Genomic DNA, 23,845 nt, shown 5'->3' on the forward strand with positions numbered 1-23,845 from the left:
TGTTCATCAAGCGTTATATCTGACCGACCGGCTCGCTTCTTTTGATGTCGGTGGTAGGAGGGTACCCAGAGGTGCGCACTGGGGAAATTCTTCCTCCCCTCTGCCGCTTCAAAATATCCAATTTCACACACTGACTCTCTTTTCTCCCCGCAGAATTCCCTTCTGGAGCAGGTGCAATAATTTCACTGGATCCACCCGGAGTTTTATCAGAGTTAAGAACCCGAATCCATGTCGCATATATTTGTGGTTTCTTTCATGGTTTTGCAAGGTTTGCTATTGCTTTGGTAAGCTCTGAACACAGAAAAAGGGGATATTAACATATCTCATGGCCATTTAACGTTGGTAAGTCATGATATCCAATAAGCTTCAAGGAATGATGACATCAAAGGGTATCTGTTCAGTACTGGGATGACTGCACTTGCGCAATTACGTTTTGGGTTTTTGTTTTGTTTTTTACCTTAGTTAATGACATTTAACTCAGTAAGTGTTGACTCCAAACAGGTCCATTAGTGCAGTCATTGATGATACCTCAGACTAAATAGCTTTTATCTTTAAAACTTCGAATTTTAATCAATTCCCTGTGTCAAGCGATATGCGATTATTTTTTTTATTGTCGTTTTTTAGTTTTTGTCTTCTTTTTTTGCATTATCAAATGAGAGAATGGTGTTGAAATCAATACGCGCCCTAACTACTCCGTTTCCCATAATCCAATGCAAGTAACGTCAGAATCTCGCGACCGGAGGTGGCTAACTGGAACGCTAGTTAGCTCAATGCAGACTTGATGAGAATTAATACATTTTCTACAGTCGTTCCGCGGCAGCTTCTTCTGTAGAGTAAAGGACGCCCGTCTAGTCTCCACTTTTTACTTGTTAAGCCGGCTAATCATTTACGGAGGAAGTTTTTATTTGTATTCGCAGGAGAGTTTCCGTTTTCTCACGTGCATCATCAGAAAAATGGAGATTTCTCCTGAAAAAAAATCAAACAGCTTTCTGCTGGACGCTTCTCTGCTGTATAAGGATAGCTGCCCGGAGTTATCTCGCTTCTACATGTAAGATACTTTACTTATAACCAAACACGAATACCACTTAAAAATATATTTTACTTGCAGTTCTTTATTGTTGTAATGCCAGAAAGTGGACTCTAGGTGGAGATGTTCGCCCAGTGTGACCGGGAAAGTTTCTCGCTCGACGATGACGTCATTGCTTTAGAATTAGAGCTATAATTTCAGAATATCTTTATTGTTTATTTAGAAATACAGATATATTTGGGGGGAAATTGAAAACAAATTGTGATTGTAGCCCCCACTATAGTGCCTTATTACTGAGGCTATAGTTTCGCAGTTATAAGGAACTATAGCTTTGTCCTGTCAATCGTTTTGGGATTGGTTGAGCTCTGACGTCTTACATATTAAGCCACTGTTTAATTCTCATTCTTTTTTCACATGTTAATTTAAATAAGAATGGGTTATGTGCTCGTGCTTTCATTCCTTTTTTATAACTTTTTGTGTTACAGTCACCTCGAGGATAATCGGATCACTGTGGGCTACAGTGAAACTGCAGAAACACACAATACAATGAAGTCTAAAAATAAGATCTGGCTGCTGCTTACGTTGGTCTTTAGTGGTGCCTCAGGTGTGAATAGTGTTGGCGTTGTGGAGCATGAATTGTTGTACTTTTCCAGCTTGCTGTAGTTCTTCTACAACAGTGACTTACTGTAGCTGGACATGAGCCCATGTGAGAGTCCCAGCCGTGGCTGCTCGTGTTTGTGGGCAAGTCTGCAATGCCTCAGTGATAGTTTCAATTTAAATGAATTACAGTTTGGTGAAAATGGTTTTAATTGGTGAGATCGAGACATCTTCCTAACAAGCTCTGAAATCAAAGCACAAGGAAGTAAACAAAGTGGTGGTGGTGCAGACAGTCCCTCTAATCATCGGGTAGGAGAGCCAGGCAGTATGTAAGCCTCAGCCTCATCCTTGTATGGTTGGTAAACAAACCCAAACAGAGCCCTGATCCAGCATTCCCAAGGTGTCTTATTCTTATTAGATTCCTGTAATTAAGTCTTTGAATTTTCAATCAGAATTAAACACATTTATTCTGGCCACTTTATGATTTTCTTCATCATTTACAGTTCACTTCTTGAACTTCAAAATTTTGGTGTCTGATAGCCGTTCCAGACATTGGTGATTGCCATGTTGTGGTGAAAGGTGGAAGTAATTTCAAAAGAAATCCTCTTAAGCCTTTGTCTCTGTGTGTGTGTGTGTGTGTGTGTGTGTGTCTGTGTGTGTCTGTGTGTGTGTGCGCGCTCAGGCTGTGCCCACTTGCTGGTATACAGACTTTTCTTCTTTATTAGGGTTTAAATTGAGCATTAATGCATCTAAAATGTTTTAAAATGCGCATATATGTCTGTGTAGGCTCTTTCCACGTTCCTTAGACTTTGCATATATGTGTGGACTCCTGCGATTCGTGCATTAGTTGGGTTTCAGCCATGTCCCTGTGTCCTTTGGCTTGTCTTCTCTCTTACCTGAGCCAGGAAAGTTGTGGGCAGAACCATGAATGGAAAGAAAAACAGAGGTTTTAATGGTGAAAACCCCAGTCCGGGTCGTTTTCCGGATGTGTGTGGGCCCACTGCTGCTTTAATAACATTGATCTGTTCCCCAGATTCCCCAGCTATGATTAGCTGTGGTATTTGAGAACATTTTGAACACGTTTAACTCTGACCAGCTGTCCAGCAGGCAGGACACAAATCTAAATGTTTGGCTTTGTAACTCAGAGACCTCACTGGTTTTATGCCAAAGTGCCTGGCAGAGAAGACACAATGAACAGCCACTGCCAAAATGTACACTTAGCGCCATGAGCTAATTAAGTGATCCGAGTGATAATATGAGAGGCAGCATACAGGAAGGAACTTGCTACGAATGAAAGCCTCAGACGCATGCTTTGAATGCACAATTGATCAAACTGTGCACCCGCGACAGGAGAGGAACTGAAAATATTTGAGTCAGCATACATTGGTGTACGTGATCAGAGTGCATTGATGTTCTGAATCCTGAGGAATTACGACCATGTCCCTGTGTTCTTTTGGGGGTTTCCACTGTCTCCACTTTCTGCAGGCCAATGCGTCACTGGAGTGTTTGTTCCGTGGGTGCGCGATTACTCATACGCTCATACTCCACATATTTGTAGGAGATGGTGTTACTGCCTTCTGCCACAGTCTTCACCTTCTGCCGGGCCGATGACTGAATGAGTTAGTATGTATGTTTGCATGGGGCATTACACTTATTGTTGAATTCGATGTACAAGTACTTGGTGTGCTTATTGTGGCTCACGTTGTTGAATCAGTGAAGCTTTTTCCAGTAAGTTCGTAATCATAGTTGCGTGTCTGGTAACTAGACCCTGACTGACTGTTCTGATTACCAAAACAAATATGCATGTCGTCTGCTGGACCAACAATTTGGAAACTTGTTTTGGTTTCTCGTTTTGTCTTTTATTATCTTCACACAGGCCTGACATGGTTTTCAGTCTAGAAGTACAGCTGCAATTGCTGTGTGTTGGTTAATATTAGTGGAGCTCTTGAGTAATTAGTGTGGGAGGAATATATAGCGAAAGCAAGAGGGCTTCAAGGCATGATTGTTCCTTAATAACTTCTGATTGTTTTCTTCATTTTGGCTGTGACATACCACATTCCCAAAAGAAATCACCTACTTAGTCGGCCTAACAAACCTAATTCAGGACCAATGTAGTCAAAAGAAGATTGATATTTCCATCTGCAGTAGTTTATATTTGGCGGCGTGGCTCTGTTTTGGGACCTCCCTGCCTGTCCATGCGAATATGTGGAGTGCATAAGGATTTGCAGAGCAGAGCAGGCATCGGTGACAACAGATGTGATCTTGATAAAGTTAGTTAGAAAGGAGGAGCTGGGGTGGAGGCGGGTTACAAAGTGGCTTCTGGATGTGCAGCAACTGAGTGTAGGCTGAGGTAGCTTTTGATAGAACGCCCTATATTAGATTTACAAGTAGATTTGTAGAAGGATATCAGCCACGTGTTGTCATCTCACCCTGGGATCAGCTTATATGCCACATTTGCAAAGTAAACAGAGAAATCTATCCCTCTTGTTTGAAAGCTTGAAGCAGTGATTTTGTTGCCTTTGTTTGTTTGTTTTTTGTTCACCAGTTGACCTGCGAACAAAGCATTTTTGTTATTTTTATTTCAACTCATGTCTGCCATTTCTTGATGCATGCTCTATCATCAAGGTAAGGAAAACCCAGAAAGTCGATTCTGGTCATCTGGACACTGTGTTTTTAGCGGGAGAAAACCTCTTAAGTGTGGACCTCTTCAGCCTCTTCAGAGCCCCAGCCCCAGTAAGCTGTGTAGGCAGAGATCATCCCCACCGAACTTTGATGCCCACCCAGTCATTTTGTTCTAGAAGCAGGCCTGAAATATGATAAACCTCTCATTATAAAAAAGAATTATCCAAAGGGCAAAGAGTTAAAGGGTAATCCAGATATGCTTGGATTGCATTCTCTTAAGCCTCTTTTTCATTAGTACCTACTCAACTCGACTTGACTCCAATACGCGTAGGGCCATTACAGCAAGGAGGTCGAAAGTCCTCTGACATCATTTGTATACGACATAGGCTACATGTATTGCTTTTTTTCCAGACTCGGTTACCACAGTGTTGTTTTTTTGTAGCCATTTTCCTCGTTGCTGCATTTCAGCAGTGCCAGTTTTGATTTTTGTGAAGGAGTCACTCTCATGAGTCCTCGAGTGACGCCGCTGACTAGCCAATCGGTGGCATGCCGATGGACGCCCATGGAACTCTGGACGAGTGGCTACGAAAAAAATATTTGGTCCTAGGTATTACCACCTGATTGAGTCAAGCCGAGCCGAGCTATTGCTGACTGTTCTTAATGACCACTCGAGTGCTTAGTTCAAAAAGCCACATTTATTCAAAACACTTTATGAAGCTCACATCCAGAATCAATTCTAGAATCACCAGTTATCCCAACATGCATTTCTTTGGATTTCGGCATGAAGTTCAAATTCAACCAACTAGTGCTGGGCGATATGACGATATATATCGTGTGGACGATAGAAAAGTGTCTATCGTGCCGTAGGAGCTGTATTTACATCTTGTTCCATTAGCTTGCCCTAGGTCACGGTTTCCTTCCACATATAGCTTTGCAAAAATTGCATAAAAAGCACTTCCAGCAACAAAAACATAATATTCCAGAAGCACGCTTTGCCGATCCGATCAGCTGTTCATAACACTTCGTACTTGGAATATAAGTCAGCGCGAACTATCGCATGTCTGCCATTACCTGTCCAAAACCGGAAGTTTTTACCTTCAAAGCCTATGTTGGTGTTTTTAAAAGTCATGTTTGACTTTATGCTTTTCTGTATCGTTTCTGGGATGCTTAGAAGTCAAATTACACTGTTGGAAATAGTGTATTTTGATGCACATGCTGTTTTTTTGAAAATTTGCATTATAATATTTATTTTCATTTTTCCTGTAGCATATAAAAATGAGTGTATCTCAAAAATAAAACTATGAAGACACTCAAAATAAATTTCTCGTGGTGCAACTTTTTTGTATTTACAGTTTTGAGGGATAAGCCTCTTAAATTTCTTTAACTAGAAATGTATGTAAAAAAAAAAAAAACAATAACGATTTTCAATTTTTTTGTAGTTTATTGTACTTTTTTGCAATTTATGTAGTTACTATGGACTTAATGCATACATATTATTAAAATTTGGGCTATAACGGTTGTATTGATGTATAGCAACTTGAAATGCTCCCACAAATGGCACTACAGCATGTAAAATGTAAAGATAAGCTCTGGCTCTATTTTCTCTTGCATAAAGTTAAAAGTATAAAAAGATGATATTTTTCGCAAAGAAACTCCGTCTTGTGGTTTTGCGACATGGTGCTGCTTTACGTGCACCCGGATTTTCGACATGCTTTACGGTAACTCAAAACAAAGACTGCACCCTCTCCACTCGCTGTTTACAGACTGCGTACTTTCCAGATGACCACAGGTCAGGTGGTATATCGTGATATATATCGTTATCGTGATATAAAATAATTCATATCGTGATAAATATTTTTTCCATATCACCCAGCACTACAACCAACCAGGAGATTTGAACCCAGAGTCTTTTTCCTGTAGGGCAGCATCACTAAGCACCGCATCGCTGTCTTGTTAAACTTGTCACTGCATTTTTTCCCTGCTGTTTGTCACCACCTTTTAAAGGCCTTTTTCCTTCTTCCGTTCCCTTTATCTATCACTTGCCCTCATTTCCTCTCATACTGTATCACTCCTGTTACATCTCCTCTCAGCAGGAGCAAATGATCCTCAGACTGAGAAGCACCTGCTGGCCTCTTTTGCTGTAAGGTCCAGGTGATGAATGAAACCATGTGAATCGGTGCTGTAGAGGGGCACATTTTCTAGAGTATTTCAAGGACTGATTGTGACTGAGCTGCTACCTGTGCTTTGTGTCTAAATATCTGAATGAGTTACAATCTCCGGTGAAGGTTTTTCAAGATATGCCAGCAGCCCTGTTGTTTTCCCTGATGGTAGCAATAAAATATTCATAATGCTTTTCATTTCATGCCTCAGACAGCACTTCTGTCTATAATCACATTATTACCTTGTAGCCGACACATAATTTCCCCTCACTGCCCTACTGCATCCTCTAGCGCTTCGTTGATCTCCCAGCTGTCAGCAGTTCATCCTTAGGACGCGTATCTTCAGCGTTTATCGCCACAACCGAGCATGCACTTAAAAGGAGATGCATGACAAGTATGTTAATAAGATTTGCGCACTGGAAGCAGTCTTTGCGGTGCAGCCTTTCAGAGAGCTGGCTCATCCAGGAAGCTGTGGCAAGGGAGAAAAAGAAAATTCCCTAAAAAATTCCTCTTTTCCACACTTGAGTCATTCACTTGTTTTTAGCAGGCTGGTTGTTGGAGGATTTGCTTTCATCTCATGCCAACAAAAAGCCCTTGCTTTTGTAATCAAAATGTATAGTGTATAGTGGTGATGTGATCTACCATGGGAAATGTAAATCAACTAACTTCCTGAAAAGGATTTTTTTTTTTTATGTCAGCGGAGAATGATTAAATGGCTTTCCAAACAACTAACTGCATTTCTGGGATTGTTCAAGGTCCATGAGTCATTATCACTTCACAACAGAGTAACAATCCACCACATCAGCCTCATACAGTTTCTCTTCATTTCCTGTATTTTCTGCCGACAGGTCGTCTATATAATCTGACAGCTTAATCCAGTCACTGATTATTAAATTGGGGGTAGTATCTAGAGACAGTGATTCAGACTGTACAGTGACTGATGGCAGATATGTTGCAAAGCCCACAGTGTGCTCAGCTGTATCTGAAATCATCCATCAGTACGATGCACCGTTTCGCATATGGCACGGTCAAGAATGCCGGCGGAGCATATAAACAAACCTCTGCCACCAGACGCCGCGGCAAAGGCCCGTAGGTCAACTCTAGATTAAAGCCGACCCCGCGCGCCCTCCTCCCTTTCCATAAACAGACAGCCCTATTTCTGTCTGTCCCTGACACACGTGCAGCCGGACAATAAATGTCCCTTTATCGATTTAAGCCCTGAGCTAATTTTAGTGCGGCTTAGTTGTGGCTCAGTTAAAATATCTCATTGCGAGTGTTGCCGAAGCGGGGGCAGCCCCATGGGCGGTGAAGCCACTGAATTGGTTTGGAAAGCTGCCCCGTATTGTTTGGGAGAGACCTGTTTTTCCGGTTGCATGTTTTCCACTCCACATAATGGGAATAGATAGTCTTTTTTTTTTTCCGCCCCCAAAAATTGTTTCCATCTTGTAATTTGTGTGTTTGCAAAAAATCTATTTTATGCAAATATGCAAGCAATAAACGTATTTATTTCAATATTTTCCATCACACTGTGTCTTACCTTGTTTATTTCACTGGTTCAGCGTTACAGAAGATGTTGTTGTGATGTAAATTGAGAGGAGCATTTCAGGATACATGAATATGCACGTCGAATTACAAATAAAGTATTTTAAAAATGCACAGATACAAGATGTACATTATTAAAATGATGCCTCGTGATCTTGTTGTTGTGTTTTGACATAAACTCGGTTATAATTGAAGTCTCAAACTCGTCTCCTCTTTCTCTTTCCCAGGCAGGGGTCTTTGAAGGCTAACGGTAAGTTCACGGAGACGTGAGTCCTTGAACGAACTCCCGTTTCATTTAAATTTCTTCTTCCTGTTTCACTTTTGCATGTTTTCATCAGTTCTGCCCCAGAGTGTAATAAGCACGCACAGAATGCAGTAGTAAGTAGGACCTTGTCACTGGCTTGTCAAGGTTGATAAAACTCACTAAATCCTCCGCCAAATACTCAGAGGCAGCCAGCTGTCTCTAGCAGACTGCCCAGTGGAATCAAACACCCACACGTAGACACTCACAGACACACAAACTCTCAGACCCATGCCAGCGGAAACCACATAAAACGGGAGTGGTGCCATTTAGTAAGGCTCCTCAGACTTTTCTCCTTAAATAGCACAAGGACTCGTCCCAAACTAAGTAACGTGGTGTTTGTTTGGGAGTTAGAAAAAAATTGCTAAATGAATTTTGTAAAGTCTCCTTGTTCTATTAAAAAGATCACAGTTTTCTATGGAAATAGAAATATGGACTATTAAATGATAATTCCAAGATCAAACTGTCATCTTTCTGTTATAAATCTCATTTGCTTGTTGTTTAAATTGTAAGGGGCCAGTCTCACCCTTGCATATAGTATTGTGCAAAAACCGTGCAAAGAAAAACTTTGAAAGACCTTAAGAAAGCCTGGAGAACTATTGCTCAAGAGCACTTTCAAAATTACAAGAAAATCCAGTTACTTGGAAGCAAATGTAAGACATAAAGGAGGGTGGCTCAAGACTTTCAATTCAGTTCAATTCAATTCAAATGATCGAAAGACTTTTGTGCAGTACTGTACATTTCAGCAATTTTTGGTTGTTTGATTGTTATTTTGTTCAAAAGATACATTTTAGATCATCTGTGTCTTTCATTTGCTTTCAGGACCTCTGAAACAAAAATTCTCCAGTGTGCTGCACAACACTGTGGTGTGTCTGTACTGTTGCCAGTGGCTGCACCCTGACAATCACCATGTGCGTCTGAGGCCCAAGCAGCGTCCATCAGCACGGGTGCAAAGTGTCCTGCTCAGGAAGGCCAGAGGCAAACGGCTCAGCCTGGTGCAGAAAAATCTGCTCTGCCGCTTCCAGAAGTCCTCGTCGGTACTGGTGAGAAGGCAAACAAACTACAAATCTAAGCACCTGATTATGTGTTTTACTGCACTGCAGCATATTGTTCAGGAGTACAATGGAAGTGAGAACTCAAAACCAAGGCAACACAAGGTGCTTTACATAAAACATTCAGGTCCTGAGGAGCATAAAAGAAAGGCACACATGTATTTACAAAGAATAAAAAATAAGATAGCACCAAGCCAAAGTGGAAGGAAGATTAAACACAAGAGTAAACATTACGGACGAGTCCAGTGCAGTGCGAGATATAAAGAAATCTTTCCAAAAAAGGAAGCAACGCATGGCAAACATGGATTTAAAAGAGCAGAGCACACCTCTGGTTATGTCTGGGAGTTTGTTCTGGTTATATGGTGCATGCTTCTCCACGTTGAGTCTTCACTTGGTTTAACCAAATAATCCTAGCTTTAAGGCTGAACAGTTTCCTCAGCTGTAGTGGTGTTAAACTAAAGGTCAGTAGTTATTTTGTGATATTTGGGATAGCAGCTGATATGTGATTTATTGGTGCAATATGTCTTTTTTAATTGTTGCTAATACTGCCGCTTCTGATTACCCACCATATTCTAATGATTGTATTCTCTTAATTATCACTTGGACTTTAGTGTGGACATGCTTATTCTGTAGCTATTATTGACCTCAGAGCATAAATGAGCCAGGGGAGATCTACACTCCATTCATCCAGAAAGCGCTGGAGTCTGTCCCAGCTGGTGTAGAGCGAGAGGCAGGGTACACCCTGGACAAGTCGTCAGTCTGTCACAGGGCTAACACAGAGTGACAGACAACTGTTCATCCTCTCATTCACACCTACAGCCAATTTAGCATCACCAGTTTTCCTAACATGCATGTCTTAAGACTGCGGGAGAGCCTGATTACCTGAAGAGAAACCTCACAGACACATGGAGTACAGGAAGACTCCACAAGAAAGGCCAAAGCCTGGATGCAAAAGAAAAAGAAGAAAAAGAATTATCAGTTTATTATAACTTAACTAGTCCTGCATTGTCTCTTAATCTATTTTTTGAGCCATTTTTCCCATTTAAATCGATGAAGTCATTAGTATTCATTCCACAGAAAGTGTCTGGTATCATTATGGTGCTCCACTTACTGCTCCAGCCTTACAGTGGTCCCATTAGGCTTAACTGTAAGAGCTAATGTTGCTAGAGAGTGCTTTGTCAACATTCACTCTGTTCATGCCACAGCCCTCCCCCAAATTGTTATAGTGGTCCCCTTTGTCTGTCCTCTTAATGGATGGCACCGAGCAAGAATAAAATGTAAAAACAGATTTTGGCCAGCACACACCCACTCTACTGATAAACCCATTTAGATGAGGAAGCTAGTGATGGAGCATGCAGCTATAGGGTCATTTTCCCCAGCACCGGTGATAGCACTGAAGAGCCCCTCTAGTGATCTGACATCAGCCTAATGAAGAGCAGCTTTAGTGGAAATGCTGCTGCATCATTAAAATCCGGTCTGGTTCATTTAGTATGCAGGTATTCACGACACAAAGCACTTTGAACCCACTCTCCACTTTGTATCTGTTGACTCTGAGGGCTAAGAGGTAGATAGAGAATGAGAGCGGTAGCAGGATTTAAAAAAAAAGAAAGATAGTGAGAGGAATAAATGCAGAATGAAGTTAGAAATATTAAAAGGGACAAGAGGGAGAAAGGCAGGTAGATGAGGTGAAAGGAGTCAAATCATGGACTGCAAAAAGAGCTGGGACCTTGTGTCATAATTTCAAATGCAGCACTTCTACTTTTAAGGGCTGTTGTGAAGGTGAGATTGGGGGTCTGATAAAGAGATTTATCAGATCCTGGATCAAGGAAGGATACACAACATGATCGTGAGGTGAACAAGCTGCACTTGCTATACTTGTTAGATGAAATAACAAATAAATAAAGGACTGGGCACAATGTCTGTGTAGGTTTCTGTGGTAGTGTCTGTGGTAGTCTTAGGAGCTTGAAAAGAACTACTACACCTTGTTAAAAAGCTCAAATCAAACTCAAATCAGGCTCAAACTGGTTTCTTGAACATGACAATTAGTTAACTGTATTTAAATGGCCTCCGAAGCCAGCGCATGTCAGCCAATATAGAAGTCCTTTGAGATGTGGTGGAACAGGAGATTCATGGGTCGTGGGATCATGGATGTGCTGTCACACATGTGGTCCAATCAGTCCCAGACATCCTGTCCTTAAGCGTGTGTGGCTCCCCTGTTATTAAACTCTTAGCTAAACAGAACTATGCTGTGTGTTTTATACTGAAGGCCACTCTTAAAGACATTGAGCCGCGATTATTCACATTTCCGCCGACTCATTTGTCAACAATCATCACAATGAACAGTGTGGATGTTTGTCCATCACATGACTTCCTCGTAAACCAATACGGCCCCGAGAATGTCCTCCAAGGTATTTTTAACCTCTGTTTTCATGGTCACTAGCCTGCCCAATGTACTGGAGGTTCAAGAGACAGCAAGTCAAGCCACACATGCGGGTCATGATACACTTGTGCTCAGTAAAAGGGCGATAGCAAGTTGATATGCTTAAAATGCACATTGATAGAGTAGTGATGATAAGAGGTGGAATGTGAAAAGCTTCCTTTGCTTTTCCTCCCTGACACAACGCTGGTGAAAAGAGCAAAGCAGCTCTGACAGGAAGAGGGGCTCAGCACGAGCTTGGATAAAAAGATTGGCATCCACTTGGTGTCATAGTTAGAGGATAATAGGGGAATCATTATTTCATTATTTTTCAAATGCATGAAAAATAATCCACAGAATGGGAAAATGTGTCACAGTGACCATTGAATTTGGCACCTGTTGTTGTTGTTTCATTATTTAATTGCTTCATTTCAGTGGGCCAGAGTCAAGTGTTATGGCTGTGTACACAGTATATTAGTCTCCTCTTACGGTCAGCCACGTAACTCTGTTGTGTAAATTTACCTTTGTGTGTTTTTTTTATCTTGAGCAGGAGACAGGTGTTTATTTAAAACAGCGTATGACTATTTGTAGATGCAGATACTCATTTCTCTTGTACGCTCATTTGTTTTTAGAAGCGTCAGAACAATTACAGGGCCTTTTTGTGGATGAGATTTGTTGTCAATAATGTCAATATTGTTATCCATCTTTTATAGTTTCATATTTGCATTTCTTTTACTTAGCTGCATTTAGAAAGTCTTTGCACGAATTATCAGTTAAACTCTTTAACATTGAAGCAGCGTGAATAATTCTGAACATGCACCCTATATGCATGCTGCACCCTATATGCATGCTCCACCCTATATGCATGGTGCACCCTATATGCATGCTCCACCCTATATGCATGCTGCACCCTATATGCATGCTCCACCCTATATGCATGCTGCACCCTGCTGTAATAAGTGCCATTTTCAATGCACATGCCTTAAAACAGTGTATTTTTGCAGTAAATTTAAAAGAGCACCTTTTTTAGCTAAAATGTAAGCATGCAAACATCAGAAGGGACCACTGGACCAATAAATACAAATTTATAGTCATGCACACAAGCGGTTTGCAGCGTTTATACTCCAGGGTGTAAATCCCCTTGATTTCACACTGTATTGCTATTGCCGTTTGGGGTGTGTGTGTGTGTGTGTGTGTGTGTGTGTGTGTGTGTGTGTGTGTGTGTGTGTGTGTGTGTATGCCCTTGTGGTGGATGCCAGTGCATGACAGGCTTTCCTCAGCCCTGTGAAGTTGTGTCTTAGTGCTGTTATAAATCACTTTGTTTATGCGTGCTGAGCGGGTTATCCAGCAGTGGATCTGGGAATAGGTTGCATGCAGCGCCACAAAAGAAGCAGAGACCCTAAATGGAGCGAAGAATAGCCTATTCTCCTCCTGCATTCTTCTCTTCTTCCTCCTTGAGTTTAGTTTTAGACTTCCTATCAGAGTTGCTTGTCACAAGGAAAATGTATTCTGTGCTTTTATGTTTTTTTGGGTGATTAGTGCATATCTAGATTAGGATTAAATATTTCTGTTGGTCCTTTTATTAAGACAGGTGCATAGGTACATGTAGTGAATGTGCTTTTCCTCTGTCATTCTCATTCAGTGCGTTTTCAGAATACAAGATAACCCAGATATGGAGGAGCAAAGTGACAGACCATAGGTGGTTCCGTTTTTGGCACATTGCACACGGAGCCATCTTTCTGATGCGACTCAAATCTGTGATTTTTTTAAGTCACCACTTCTTCTTGACCTCACTGACCAACTCTTATCCTCGTACCTTTACACACTCCAGTCTCTCTTGTTATTTCTCTGTTAAGTTCTACCTCAGCTCATCTACCCAACCACAATCTAACCTCTCACATTCTTTCTCCATTTCTCCTTCCTTTCTTGGCCATGTCTTCACCACATTTCGCTTTCATTTATCTTTAGTGGAAAATGTGCCGCTTGAGGCCATGACAAGAAACAGGAGGCAGCGATGTCTAGCTGGTGTTTTGCCTGTTTGCTGTCAGGGAGCAGAAAAGACTCCACTGAGGGGGAGCAGGATTACAAGAGGGGGGAAAATATTGGGAAAGAGAGATGCTTAGAGATGAAAGCATTTTTTAGATACAAACAGAGGAGTCACAGTGGGAGGTGGAATCACTCACTCTTGTGGGTATTTAAATAAAGCATTTGAAATATGTAAACATCTACATACTGTATGCAGCAATGGCAGGAGTCATGGGAAACTGATGCCAGCTGGACTGACATCCTTGAAGAGCAAATGAAAACCAAAATATGCATAATGTAACATACAGTTTAATTATTTTAAGCATCCACACTTTCTTCTCTCCACTGTCATCATGTCTGTAGTTGAGTACACATGCGGGATAAAGCCCATATAGAGAACTTAAGGTGGTACCATTGCAGCATGTCATCTCTCAATTACCACCTTAGCCTCACTTCATTTTTGTCTTGACGCAACTATTAAAAAGTCTGCTTTGGAACTTGGCATTCCCTCTGTTCGGCTTTCGCATTCTCACTCACCAGCATTTGAATTATACGGCTTCTGAAATTGAATCTGTCAGCACATGTGTGCATTAATGGCATTCGCTGCATGTCTTCTGTGAAGCCAAGTACAGCCATTCGTCATCTCTATAATAATCAGGGAAGAGTTCTAAATCCAGATCTGTCTCTGGGCTCTTTTCTTTATTCCTCAGCCTCAAAACTTCACCTGTGTTTTGAACAGCCTGGTGGGTTGAGATATATCTCCAAGGTAAAGATTTTTGTAAATTTAAATGCAGACTGTACTCTGTGGTAAGATCTTTTGTTTGTTTGTTTGTTTTAAGCTTACAAATACAGACAGCTCTAGGCCATCAGGAAGTGAGATGTTGCTATTGTATTCTCAAACTACTCAGAACTGCATGATTTTATAAATATATTAAAAGCGTGTACTGCCTGCGTTGCATAAACTTCAACAGATAATGTCTGAGGGCCTTTGACAAGTATTTCTGTCACTTTTTATTTTTTTTATTATTTATTCAGAGCTCTTTTTGAATGTTGGCTGCCTTTTGTTCTGTTCTCTGTCTCTCATGCTGCTTTAATAATATTGTGTTCCGGGCTGTTGGTAGGCCTGTCCATGATTGATGGTGTTCCATTATGCGTTTTTATATCCAGCTATGCTTTTATTGCATTAGCAGTATGTTTGGGATACCTGGATTTAAAGGGATCATGTATTGTTGGAAAATGGAGTCGTTGCCAATCAGATGCTTTCCAGATGATATTTCATGGTCTAGCAAACTCTGACGGTACTTTTCTGTTTCCATAATTCTAGTTTTGACAAGATCTCCAACCACACTGGCTCAAATGCAGCCCCAAGCCATGACAGAACCTCCACCGTGTGTTACAGATGACTGTAGACACTCACTGTTGGACGTCTCTCATAACCACCTCCCTACATACTGACCACAATTTAAACAGTGTCTTTTTATTAAGAGTTTTTCTTTTATACACATAAACAAAAAGAAAAGAAGGATTACAGATGATCTGTACATTTGGGGTAATTAGCCCGTACATTTAAGGCTGTGAAATAAAAGGAAAAAGGAAATATAAACATTTGTATGATATTTCCCAAAGTAACATAATCCCTGCATAATCCCATTCATTTACTGACCACAATTTAAAAATTTCAAGTTTGGATTCATCACTCCATCAGATCTGTTGCTACTGATTTTCAGTCCAGTTCTTGTGTAATTTGGGATACCTCAGCCTTTTCTCCTTGTTCCCCTTTCTCAAGAATGGCTTCTTGACAGCCACCCTTCCACTGAGACCATTTCCAATCCAGGTTGAGGGTCAACAGTAGTTAGATTTAAGTGAATGTCCAGATGGATCTCTCAGGTCCTGTGACACATGTTTGCTGGATTTTTCTGTCAGGACACACTGCACACCGTGCCAAGATATCCCAGATTTTCATTTTTGCCATGTGTTTTTGTGACGGGGTGATAGTGACAAAGTGCCTAAAACTACAGTTTGGGTTCTTTGCTGTGTGTTATGTGTAGATGCAACATTGGGTCATCCCTTGAGTTAGCTGCTTGTGTTAAAGATTCATAGGTCAGTGTTAAGTGGCTTATTAAATAAGAAAACAGTCCTCTTAGAATGGGCTGAAAAACAGCAAATGTCTAAAGAAAAACTTTGAAAGACACTTGAAAGCCTGCAGAACTATTGCTCAAGACCACTTTAAAAGTTACAAGAAAGTCTGGCACCTTGGAAGCAAAATATAAATAAATCAGGTATGCCTCAAGACTTTATACATTATTGTAGTTTATTTTCCTCTCCATATCTAAAAGAACCTACAAACACTTTTCACTCTGGAGTATTAGAAATCAGATTAGCATAGGCAGCAGATGTTGATTAAAACTCATATGGGAGTTATTATGAAGAGTTAGAATGTTTTTTTTTTTTCTTTATCTAATCTGGCTGACTGGAAATAAGTTTGTTGAGGACGGCGGGTAAACCATCATTTCACATCTTTGAAGCTGTCTCCCGGCGTTTGCTGTTTTTGGCTCTTGAGGCTGACCGGCTTGTGCGACGCAGGATAAAACGTGGCCTTTATCACTGACAAGAGAGCGAGAAAGAAAGAGAGAAACAGATATGTTTTTATGGCAGTATGTAGGAGCTCTGCATTCAGATCAGGTGTCTGTGTATTTACCAGCCTGCCTGCCTCCAGACAGTGTGACTAAGTGGCTGCATGCACCCAATCACAGAGCAAGGCCACGGCGAGAGGAAAGTTTATACTGCTTGCCTCGTATTGATCCCCAACTGCTCTTCTGTTTTCAGCTTTATTGTGTTGTATTGATGCGGTCTCGAATGACTTTCACACACAGCGTATGTGGATAATCATACTTTGATGTTCACAAAAACAGGAACGTCTCATCACACGATCAACATTTAGCACTTATAAACAATTATACGACTGATATTTCTACTTTGGGAGTCCTAACAGGCGCCTCATTCTGTGACTCACTCTGCTACTCTACTCATCATCCTCCTCTTGGGCAGTATTGCACTGCTGAGGTCAGATTAATCAACCGAAGCTGACCTCTGACAGCAGAGAGAAAGCTTGGAAGGGAGGTATTTATGGAGCAGAGGCTATTATTAGCGGAAGGTCCATCTGCAGAATTGATTTATGTGGCTCTCTGTGTGTTCGTGTGTGTGTGTGTGTGTTTTGCAAAAAATTTTGACTACTTATAATCATGAAAATGAGCAATTGCAAAGTGCAGGAATGTTTGTCGTATGCTGGGAGACAAGTACAGTATGCTCTGGAAGAGAAAACAAAAGCTCTGTCAGATTATTTTATTAGATTTTTTGTTTTAGACTCGGAGAATGTTAAACTCTGTTCTCATTTGTCACAGTATTGGGTTACACACAACAGTCAGCTTGCCAGAGATTGAACTACAAGAATTAGAGCTGCAGGATCTCATTGATCTCCGGTTATTTAAATTGAGAGTTTTCACCTTTGTGAACTATCTCTCGGTCCTTTTGCTCATTTAAAGCTCAAACCATTATACCGTTCGTAACTTAAACCTGGAGTTCTTTGGTTCAGGAAATTGTGCATTAATCCATGACTTGAGCTTTATTCGGTCTTTGGAATGATAGAAAGGAGATTTAAATAAATGCTGCTATCAATCTAAAATGATTTAAAACAATTGCACGCTGTCTTTTCTTCATGACTGAAAGGATGAACAGCAGGCGCTGACAGCCCATGCGCCGTGCGTGACTGACAGAGCTAAACGGCCGTGATATATGCGTAGGGGATCAAGGTTGAGTGTATATGCTACTGCGGCTGTCTGCTTTAGCTCGCATTTCATGTTAAACAAAAACACAATGTGAATATGGTAAAGGAAAGAAAGCTCGCTGCTCACTTTATTATTTTTATATGCAGAAAGAGCTGCTGTAAGACTGCATAGTTTAGAGGCAATTACACACTCCTGGCAAGTATTAAAATCATGGCATGAAATTGAACAGGAACCTTACTTTTTGCAACAAATAAATAAATAAAATGTGCTTAATATCCCTTGGGGTGTATATAGGTGGTTGTTTATCCGCATTAGCCTTATGCTTGGTTGGCCACTGCGCTGGTTCGTCTGCTGCCAGAACGGCAAGAAGAGGAAATCAGATCTCTCTCTGCCACCGATTCACGTGTGGCTCTGCAAGTGCATACGCCGCATGTCGAAGGATTAGCGTAAATTAAACGGATACACGTGACTAGAGGGATTGCATTTTAGGTTGTCATGATTTCTTATCACTCTTATCACTATGCAACAACCTTACCGTCACTGTCGTCTGAGAGTGGACAGCGTCATTTCCTAGGCACTTTCCAGTTGCTGATTAGCATCTCCGCTGCGCACTTACATGCACACACTTTTTTATTAGGGAAAGATTTTTAGATCCTGTCATATCAGCTTCATTCGAGCTGGCTAATGACAGCGAGGCCAGGAGAGGATAAACAGCATGAGGTCATCCTAGCTGTAAACATCCATCTGCAACCAGCTGTCTGTGTGTGTTTGATCTAGCCCACCATTAACTATGTGCACCCCCTCCCTTCCTCTGGAGTAATCATTTGAAGTAATCATAGTCATCAAAAGTTGAAACACTAAAATCTGCGTTGTCACCTAAATGTCCCCAGCTCTTATTACTTACAGCATGTGTTACAATTGAAGCTATATCATTTATAACAGAACAGCAATTAGTTTTCTGTTTAATGATATACCCCCATACCCCCTGTTAAGATTTGGTTAGATAAAAATTTAATGATGTATGGGAAGAAATTGTTTGATCATTGCAGAAACAGGAAGTGTTGATGGAAAGATTATATGAAAGTGCAATAAAGCAAACAGTACGCATCACAACATAAGTGGATAGGAGGAGGTTAAAACTGGAACTATCCACACTGAATTTGGCGGTTTCACGTCCCGTAACTCAAACACGATTGGAGGTCACTGCCAAGAATCTGCCAAAGCTTACAACCCTCTATTCAAGTGTATCACAGTAATGATGCAACTGCGTGCAAGGAGTGTTTATGAACTATTTTACATTGCTGCAAAAAACTATGTTATTTAAAAAGTCAGTCACTCCAACTCCAACCAAATATTGTTTTCGGTGGTTTGTGCCATGCAAATTTTTTAACTGTGAAAACGAAATTCATAACTAATCAGATCTAATCTGTTTGGCCTGAGGGGAAACAGCAGGATGGATTCTTCCTGCAAAACTAATATAACTATTTTATCCATTTGTCTGAAATGTCTCTATGTGACCCAAAAGTAGTTCCAGTATAACATCTTTATACACCTGCACCTTTTTAATATTAGTGCATTACTTTGCTTATAGATACTCCAGACTTTGTGTGCCTACTTTACTGAACAGCACCAGTTATTCCAAGTTTAGAATACTTTCACTGTTGAATGTCCTCTCTCTGCTGAATGTTCCTTTCTACATTTATTTTAGACTCCTTATAAGATAACTGCAGTTTAGGAGATATCCACCCATCTATCCATCGAGGGCTGGAGCCTGTCTGAGCTGTCATACAGTGGGAGGTGGGGTACACTCAGAAGAGGTGACCAGTCCATCACAGGGCTACTCAAATACCATTAATAATAAAATCTTCATATTCAAACCACATACAATGCATAGATTAGAAATTCTACATTTCTAAAATGCTGACCCAAAATCAACTACCTAAAATGGCTTATTTCAATCAGATCCAGCCCGTCATGTCAATCAGATGACATGATGGGCCACGCCAAGCACATTTATTTAAACAGAAATAATGATTATAGTGCACTATTATTGTGCTTTATTAATTGCTGCATGTTAGGTGTGTTTATGCAAAGCTACTCCTGTTCGGTACAGGTTTTTTATTTATATCATTTTTTATTTTGCTTTAACACAAAATTCTGTGAGGTTTCTGTTGAACATTGGAAGCGTTTCACATTACATCTAGAGTACAAGTAAATAATAAACAGCATTTAAATCATCAGTTATTTAGCAGTATTTACTAAATGCAAGTGTTCTAAGTTTGGTTCTTTTGTTAACAAATAGACTTGATCAAAAGATCTTGCATGCATTAGTAATACTGCGATCCATCCTCTAGAGAAAGTCTGGGGTTATTTAGTCCATCTGCTTCACAGAGCATTGGTCAGTCCTCATTGAGCCACACCCCTATGCACAGATGGGTGGGTCAGTTGCTTGGCTTTGTCTCTATAAAGCGGGACTTGCAGGCTCCTGTAGTAAACACTTCTCTAACGGTGCGGTAAAAACCAAGAGGAACCCAGAACTCACTAGTGCTGGTTCACTGAAACCCAACTCTCCAACACTCGGCAGTAGACACCTGTCAGAATCTGAAATGGCTACATTTGTGTCGGTGAGTTTTCCATCTCATCAGCATTCGGGACTGTCAACAGTTTGGCTCAGACTTGCTGACCTCTGCAGCGGTGGTCTGTTCAAACCAGTTCTAATGTTGTGGCAACTCTGGATAGCTTCTGTCACTACTGGGATTTTTTTTTATGCTTAGGTTTTAGAGGGAGCTTGAGTTTTTACTGAACACTGTGCACTGCATTTGCTACTTTAAATAAAGTTTTACTTAAGAGGAAAAAAAAGTGTAAATGGCTCTTCTGTTCAAGATTTGTATTTTTCCTGTGCTGGAGTTAGTTGAAGTTATTTGACGTTTGTTAAAACAGCAGAAAAAAATGGTATATCTTTTAATTATAGCAGGGTCATGATGCTGGGATGATTTTCTATGTTGTTACCATCGATCAGTGCATCCTGTGGTGTCTTATAAGAAGTCCTGCCTAATCCTGAACAGTATATATAAAGTAATTGTGGCTTACATAGCAGCCAGTTGTTTTGTTTTTTATCTGTTTGTCCCAGTCACATTATGATTCCTTAACTTATTTGATTAATCATTGATGGTTTATTAACAGCTTGCGTGCACATGTACTGCTGTTTCATGCACCATTTCACTTGGACACACAGTCATAGGCCAAGAGTTAGTATGCATGTTGTCTTAAATTGCGAGGATCTCCTGACCTGTAGTTCTACCTTGCAACTTTCCTGCTTCTTGTTTTGCCTTACATGGAGTTTATATTTTATTTGAATGCAGTGTGTCTTATTTTGAATTACATAAAACAGTAGGCTCAGCTCAAGCATCAGAGAAGTTGTAGGGGAAAAAATGTTATAGAGTTAAACTAAAAGAACTAGCCAACAGCTCTGATAGGATCTGTGAATCATGCACAGCTACACCTTTAAATCAGAGAATAAGAATATGAATTAGTACAGTTTTGTTTTTCTTGAGCACAAAGTTGATCTGTTGCCCGTTGTAAGCTTTCCACATTGCTGTGTACCCTGAATAGGTGAAATTGCATGGCAACAGCCCCACCTTGCCGTCTCATAGGCTAAACACATTGTTTTCCCATCCTGCAATGTTCATAGGTAAAATTATCTTTGGCACAGCCAGTGGGAAGAGCCTCAGCTGTTAAGTGAATCTCCTGTCATGAGTAAGCTTCCTCTACCTCATTGTAAACTTTTCCTCAGCTGTGAGATGTCAGTACGTGTCCCTGACATCTGTGAGGCTTGCGGGTTGGCCTGCGTCACCTGTGGCATGTGCACCATTTTTATTACAGCCAGTCAGGCCCAAGTCCACACCAAACTGTTGTGCGTCCCAGAGAAAGCCATTAAACTGTGGAAATAGTGAGTTTTGATGAAGAATAATAACTAGAATGACAAAAAGCTTCACCTTCCTCTCTAGGATTTACATAATTTGTTGAAATTATACACAAGAAGTTTCAACGGATTTCCTTCCAAGTACTCCTCTGGGGATGCCTTGTATGCCTTCACCTCAAAACCTCATTGTGTATGAGCGCAGTGTAGACGCAGAGCATGCATTATTAATGGATGTGTTCCTTTCCTTCTCCTTATCCCAGATGGCCACCTGCCATGCCTGCAATAAGACATCCAGGTACAAGGGGGTGAACAGGGATTTTATAGCTACCTTCGCTAAGACCCACAACACACCAGGGAGTGCTGGCAAGCACAAAACCCCACAGTCAACCAGCAGATCCAACATGAATGCCCCCAAGACTCCTGGCAAGGACAGGGCGCCTGCTCATACACCTAGGTAAGTTTATTTTGGTTTGCTGTTACTAATATGCACAGAGCCAAAAGTTTAGTTACAGCCTTGCTTGATTAAACTTAGTTGGTGCTGCAGACATATGAGACAGTGATGTGTCAGGCATGTTGGGATTTGAGTGATTGAGTTTCTATTAAGTCAGCATTAACGGAACAAGATGTGCGGGCGGCACGTGTTGGTTCCACGTTTTTCGGATCGTGTCTCTGGTGATAGCTTGCTTTTAAATGAACTCTTCCTTCTCTCCAGATTCTCCTCCTCCTCCTCCTCCACCTCCACCTCCACTACCACCACTTCAGGATCAGGCTCAGGCTCAGCTTCCTCCAAGCCTCCTAAAATTAGAAACTGGGTTGTCCGACGTCTAAGCAAGATTCTACAGCGAGAGGACAACCAGGGCACCAAGAAGGGGGGCTTGAAAGATTTTCTCTCCTCACTTTGAGCATCTTAAGATTATATGTGCTTTATCTTTGTGAATACTCTTAAAAAACAAAGAAATGGGAGTAGGCCCGTGTTGTAATCCGTGTACTCCAGAGCATCAGAACTTGAGAAACTAGTTGAGTTTCCAAGCCAGTGAAAAGGCATACAGTTTGTCCAACAGCGCGGCAGTTGCTGGGCGGATTGGAGCGGCGCTCCTGGAATCCTGAATTGTAACTGGGGGCACTGAGGTCGCTATTTCAGCTGTCAGTTTCTGCAGCTTCTGCACAGTCAGAAAGACGGGGAGACTTCTTTTCATCTAATTTAACACATCCCCCGTTTGTAAACTCCCAAACTGTGGATGTTGAAGGATTGTTCAGTATTTATTTATCAAATTGCCGAAGCATCACAGGAAATCCAGCTTTTCTCTGTGGTGGCATTCGTGGCATGACAAGCTGGTTTACATATATATTTTCTCCATTTTCTACTGTTACAAAAATAGATTTATATAGAAAATATATATCTTTAACTACTATTCATGCTTTTTGATGTTTAAACTTTTGTATTTGATTTATTTACTTATTTCAGCTTTCGGTTCTCTCCAGTGGGGACATGTTTCTATATTCTTTTTTTTTTTTTTTGTAATTACAAAGTTGAAATATAGAAGTGATAAATGTGAATATCTCATTGTTACATATTTGTAAATGCATACAAATCAATCACCAATGAAAATGTTTGATTATCATTCAGAATGGGACTCACCAGTCGCTGTTTACAATGAAAAGGCACATCTGCCAAACATCTGTAGACTTAAAATTAGTGTCATCTAAACTTTACATTTTCTTTTGATACTTTCTTTGGCTACATGCTTTTGCACCATTGCTCTATTAAATATGACTTGTTTGTTTTTTGTAATGTCTGATTACTTAAGCGATTGTAGCTGTAGCTGTTCAGTGAACACACATTTGTTTAAATCCTGAAATACCTCACATTTATATTTCACTGTGAAATACCTGAAATAAAACTGTGACTTTCAGTCTGTGAAAGTGGGCTCTTTACTTTTTTGCTCTGTTTACTGCTGCTTTTTTGTACTGTCTGCTGATATATGCACATATTATATGACCATATATTTGGTATTCAGTATGCATTATCAGCTCTTGTTTACAACCTAGAAACTGAGCCATGTTTAAGACACTAAGATATGGCTGCAAGCAAACTAAAGTGTGATCAATAACTTGAGAAAAAATTAGCTCAAAGAAAGAACTAAATACACTCATCAGCCACTTTATTAGGTACACCTTGCTAGTACCAGGTTGGATACGCTTTGGATATTTTCTCCTTTTCGGGTTTTGTCAGTAAACTTTTCTGTGGGAAAATATGAGTGGATCAGAAGCTTCTGAAATTAGCTTTATTGCCCTCATGGGGAAAAAGGCTTTACAGAAACTAGTCCAACGTAATATATGAATATATTTAAAACTTAGATCCAAATGAACTCTGTCACCATGAATCAAATTATTCAA

General features: G+C 40.6%; 1 protein-coding gene across 1 annotated transcript; it reads left to right on the top strand.

Annotated features, from left to right (window-relative positions):
* The first annotated feature begins 691 nt into the window (after positions 1 to 691).
* Positions 692 to 23,371, top strand: c22h18orf21 (chromosome 22 C18orf21 homolog). The gene is made up of 5 exons (XM_031729444.2): positions 692 to 1,048; positions 8,175 to 8,197; positions 9,071 to 9,291; positions 21,709 to 21,902; positions 22,161 to 23,371. Exons 1-5 carry the CDS (start codon positions 954 to 956, stop codon positions 22,348 to 22,350), a joined length of 723 nt encoding a protein of 240 aa, XP_031585304.2. The 5' UTR covers positions 692 to 953; the 3' UTR covers positions 22,351 to 23,371.
* Positions 23,372 to 23,845: the final 474 nt, after the last annotated feature.

This window comes from Oreochromis aureus, linkage group 22 (genome assembly GCF_013358895.1).
Source record: "Oreochromis aureus strain Israel breed Guangdong linkage group 22, ZZ_aureus, whole genome shotgun sequence".
NCBI lineage: Eukaryota > Metazoa > Chordata > Actinopteri > Cichliformes > Cichlidae > Oreochromis > Oreochromis aureus.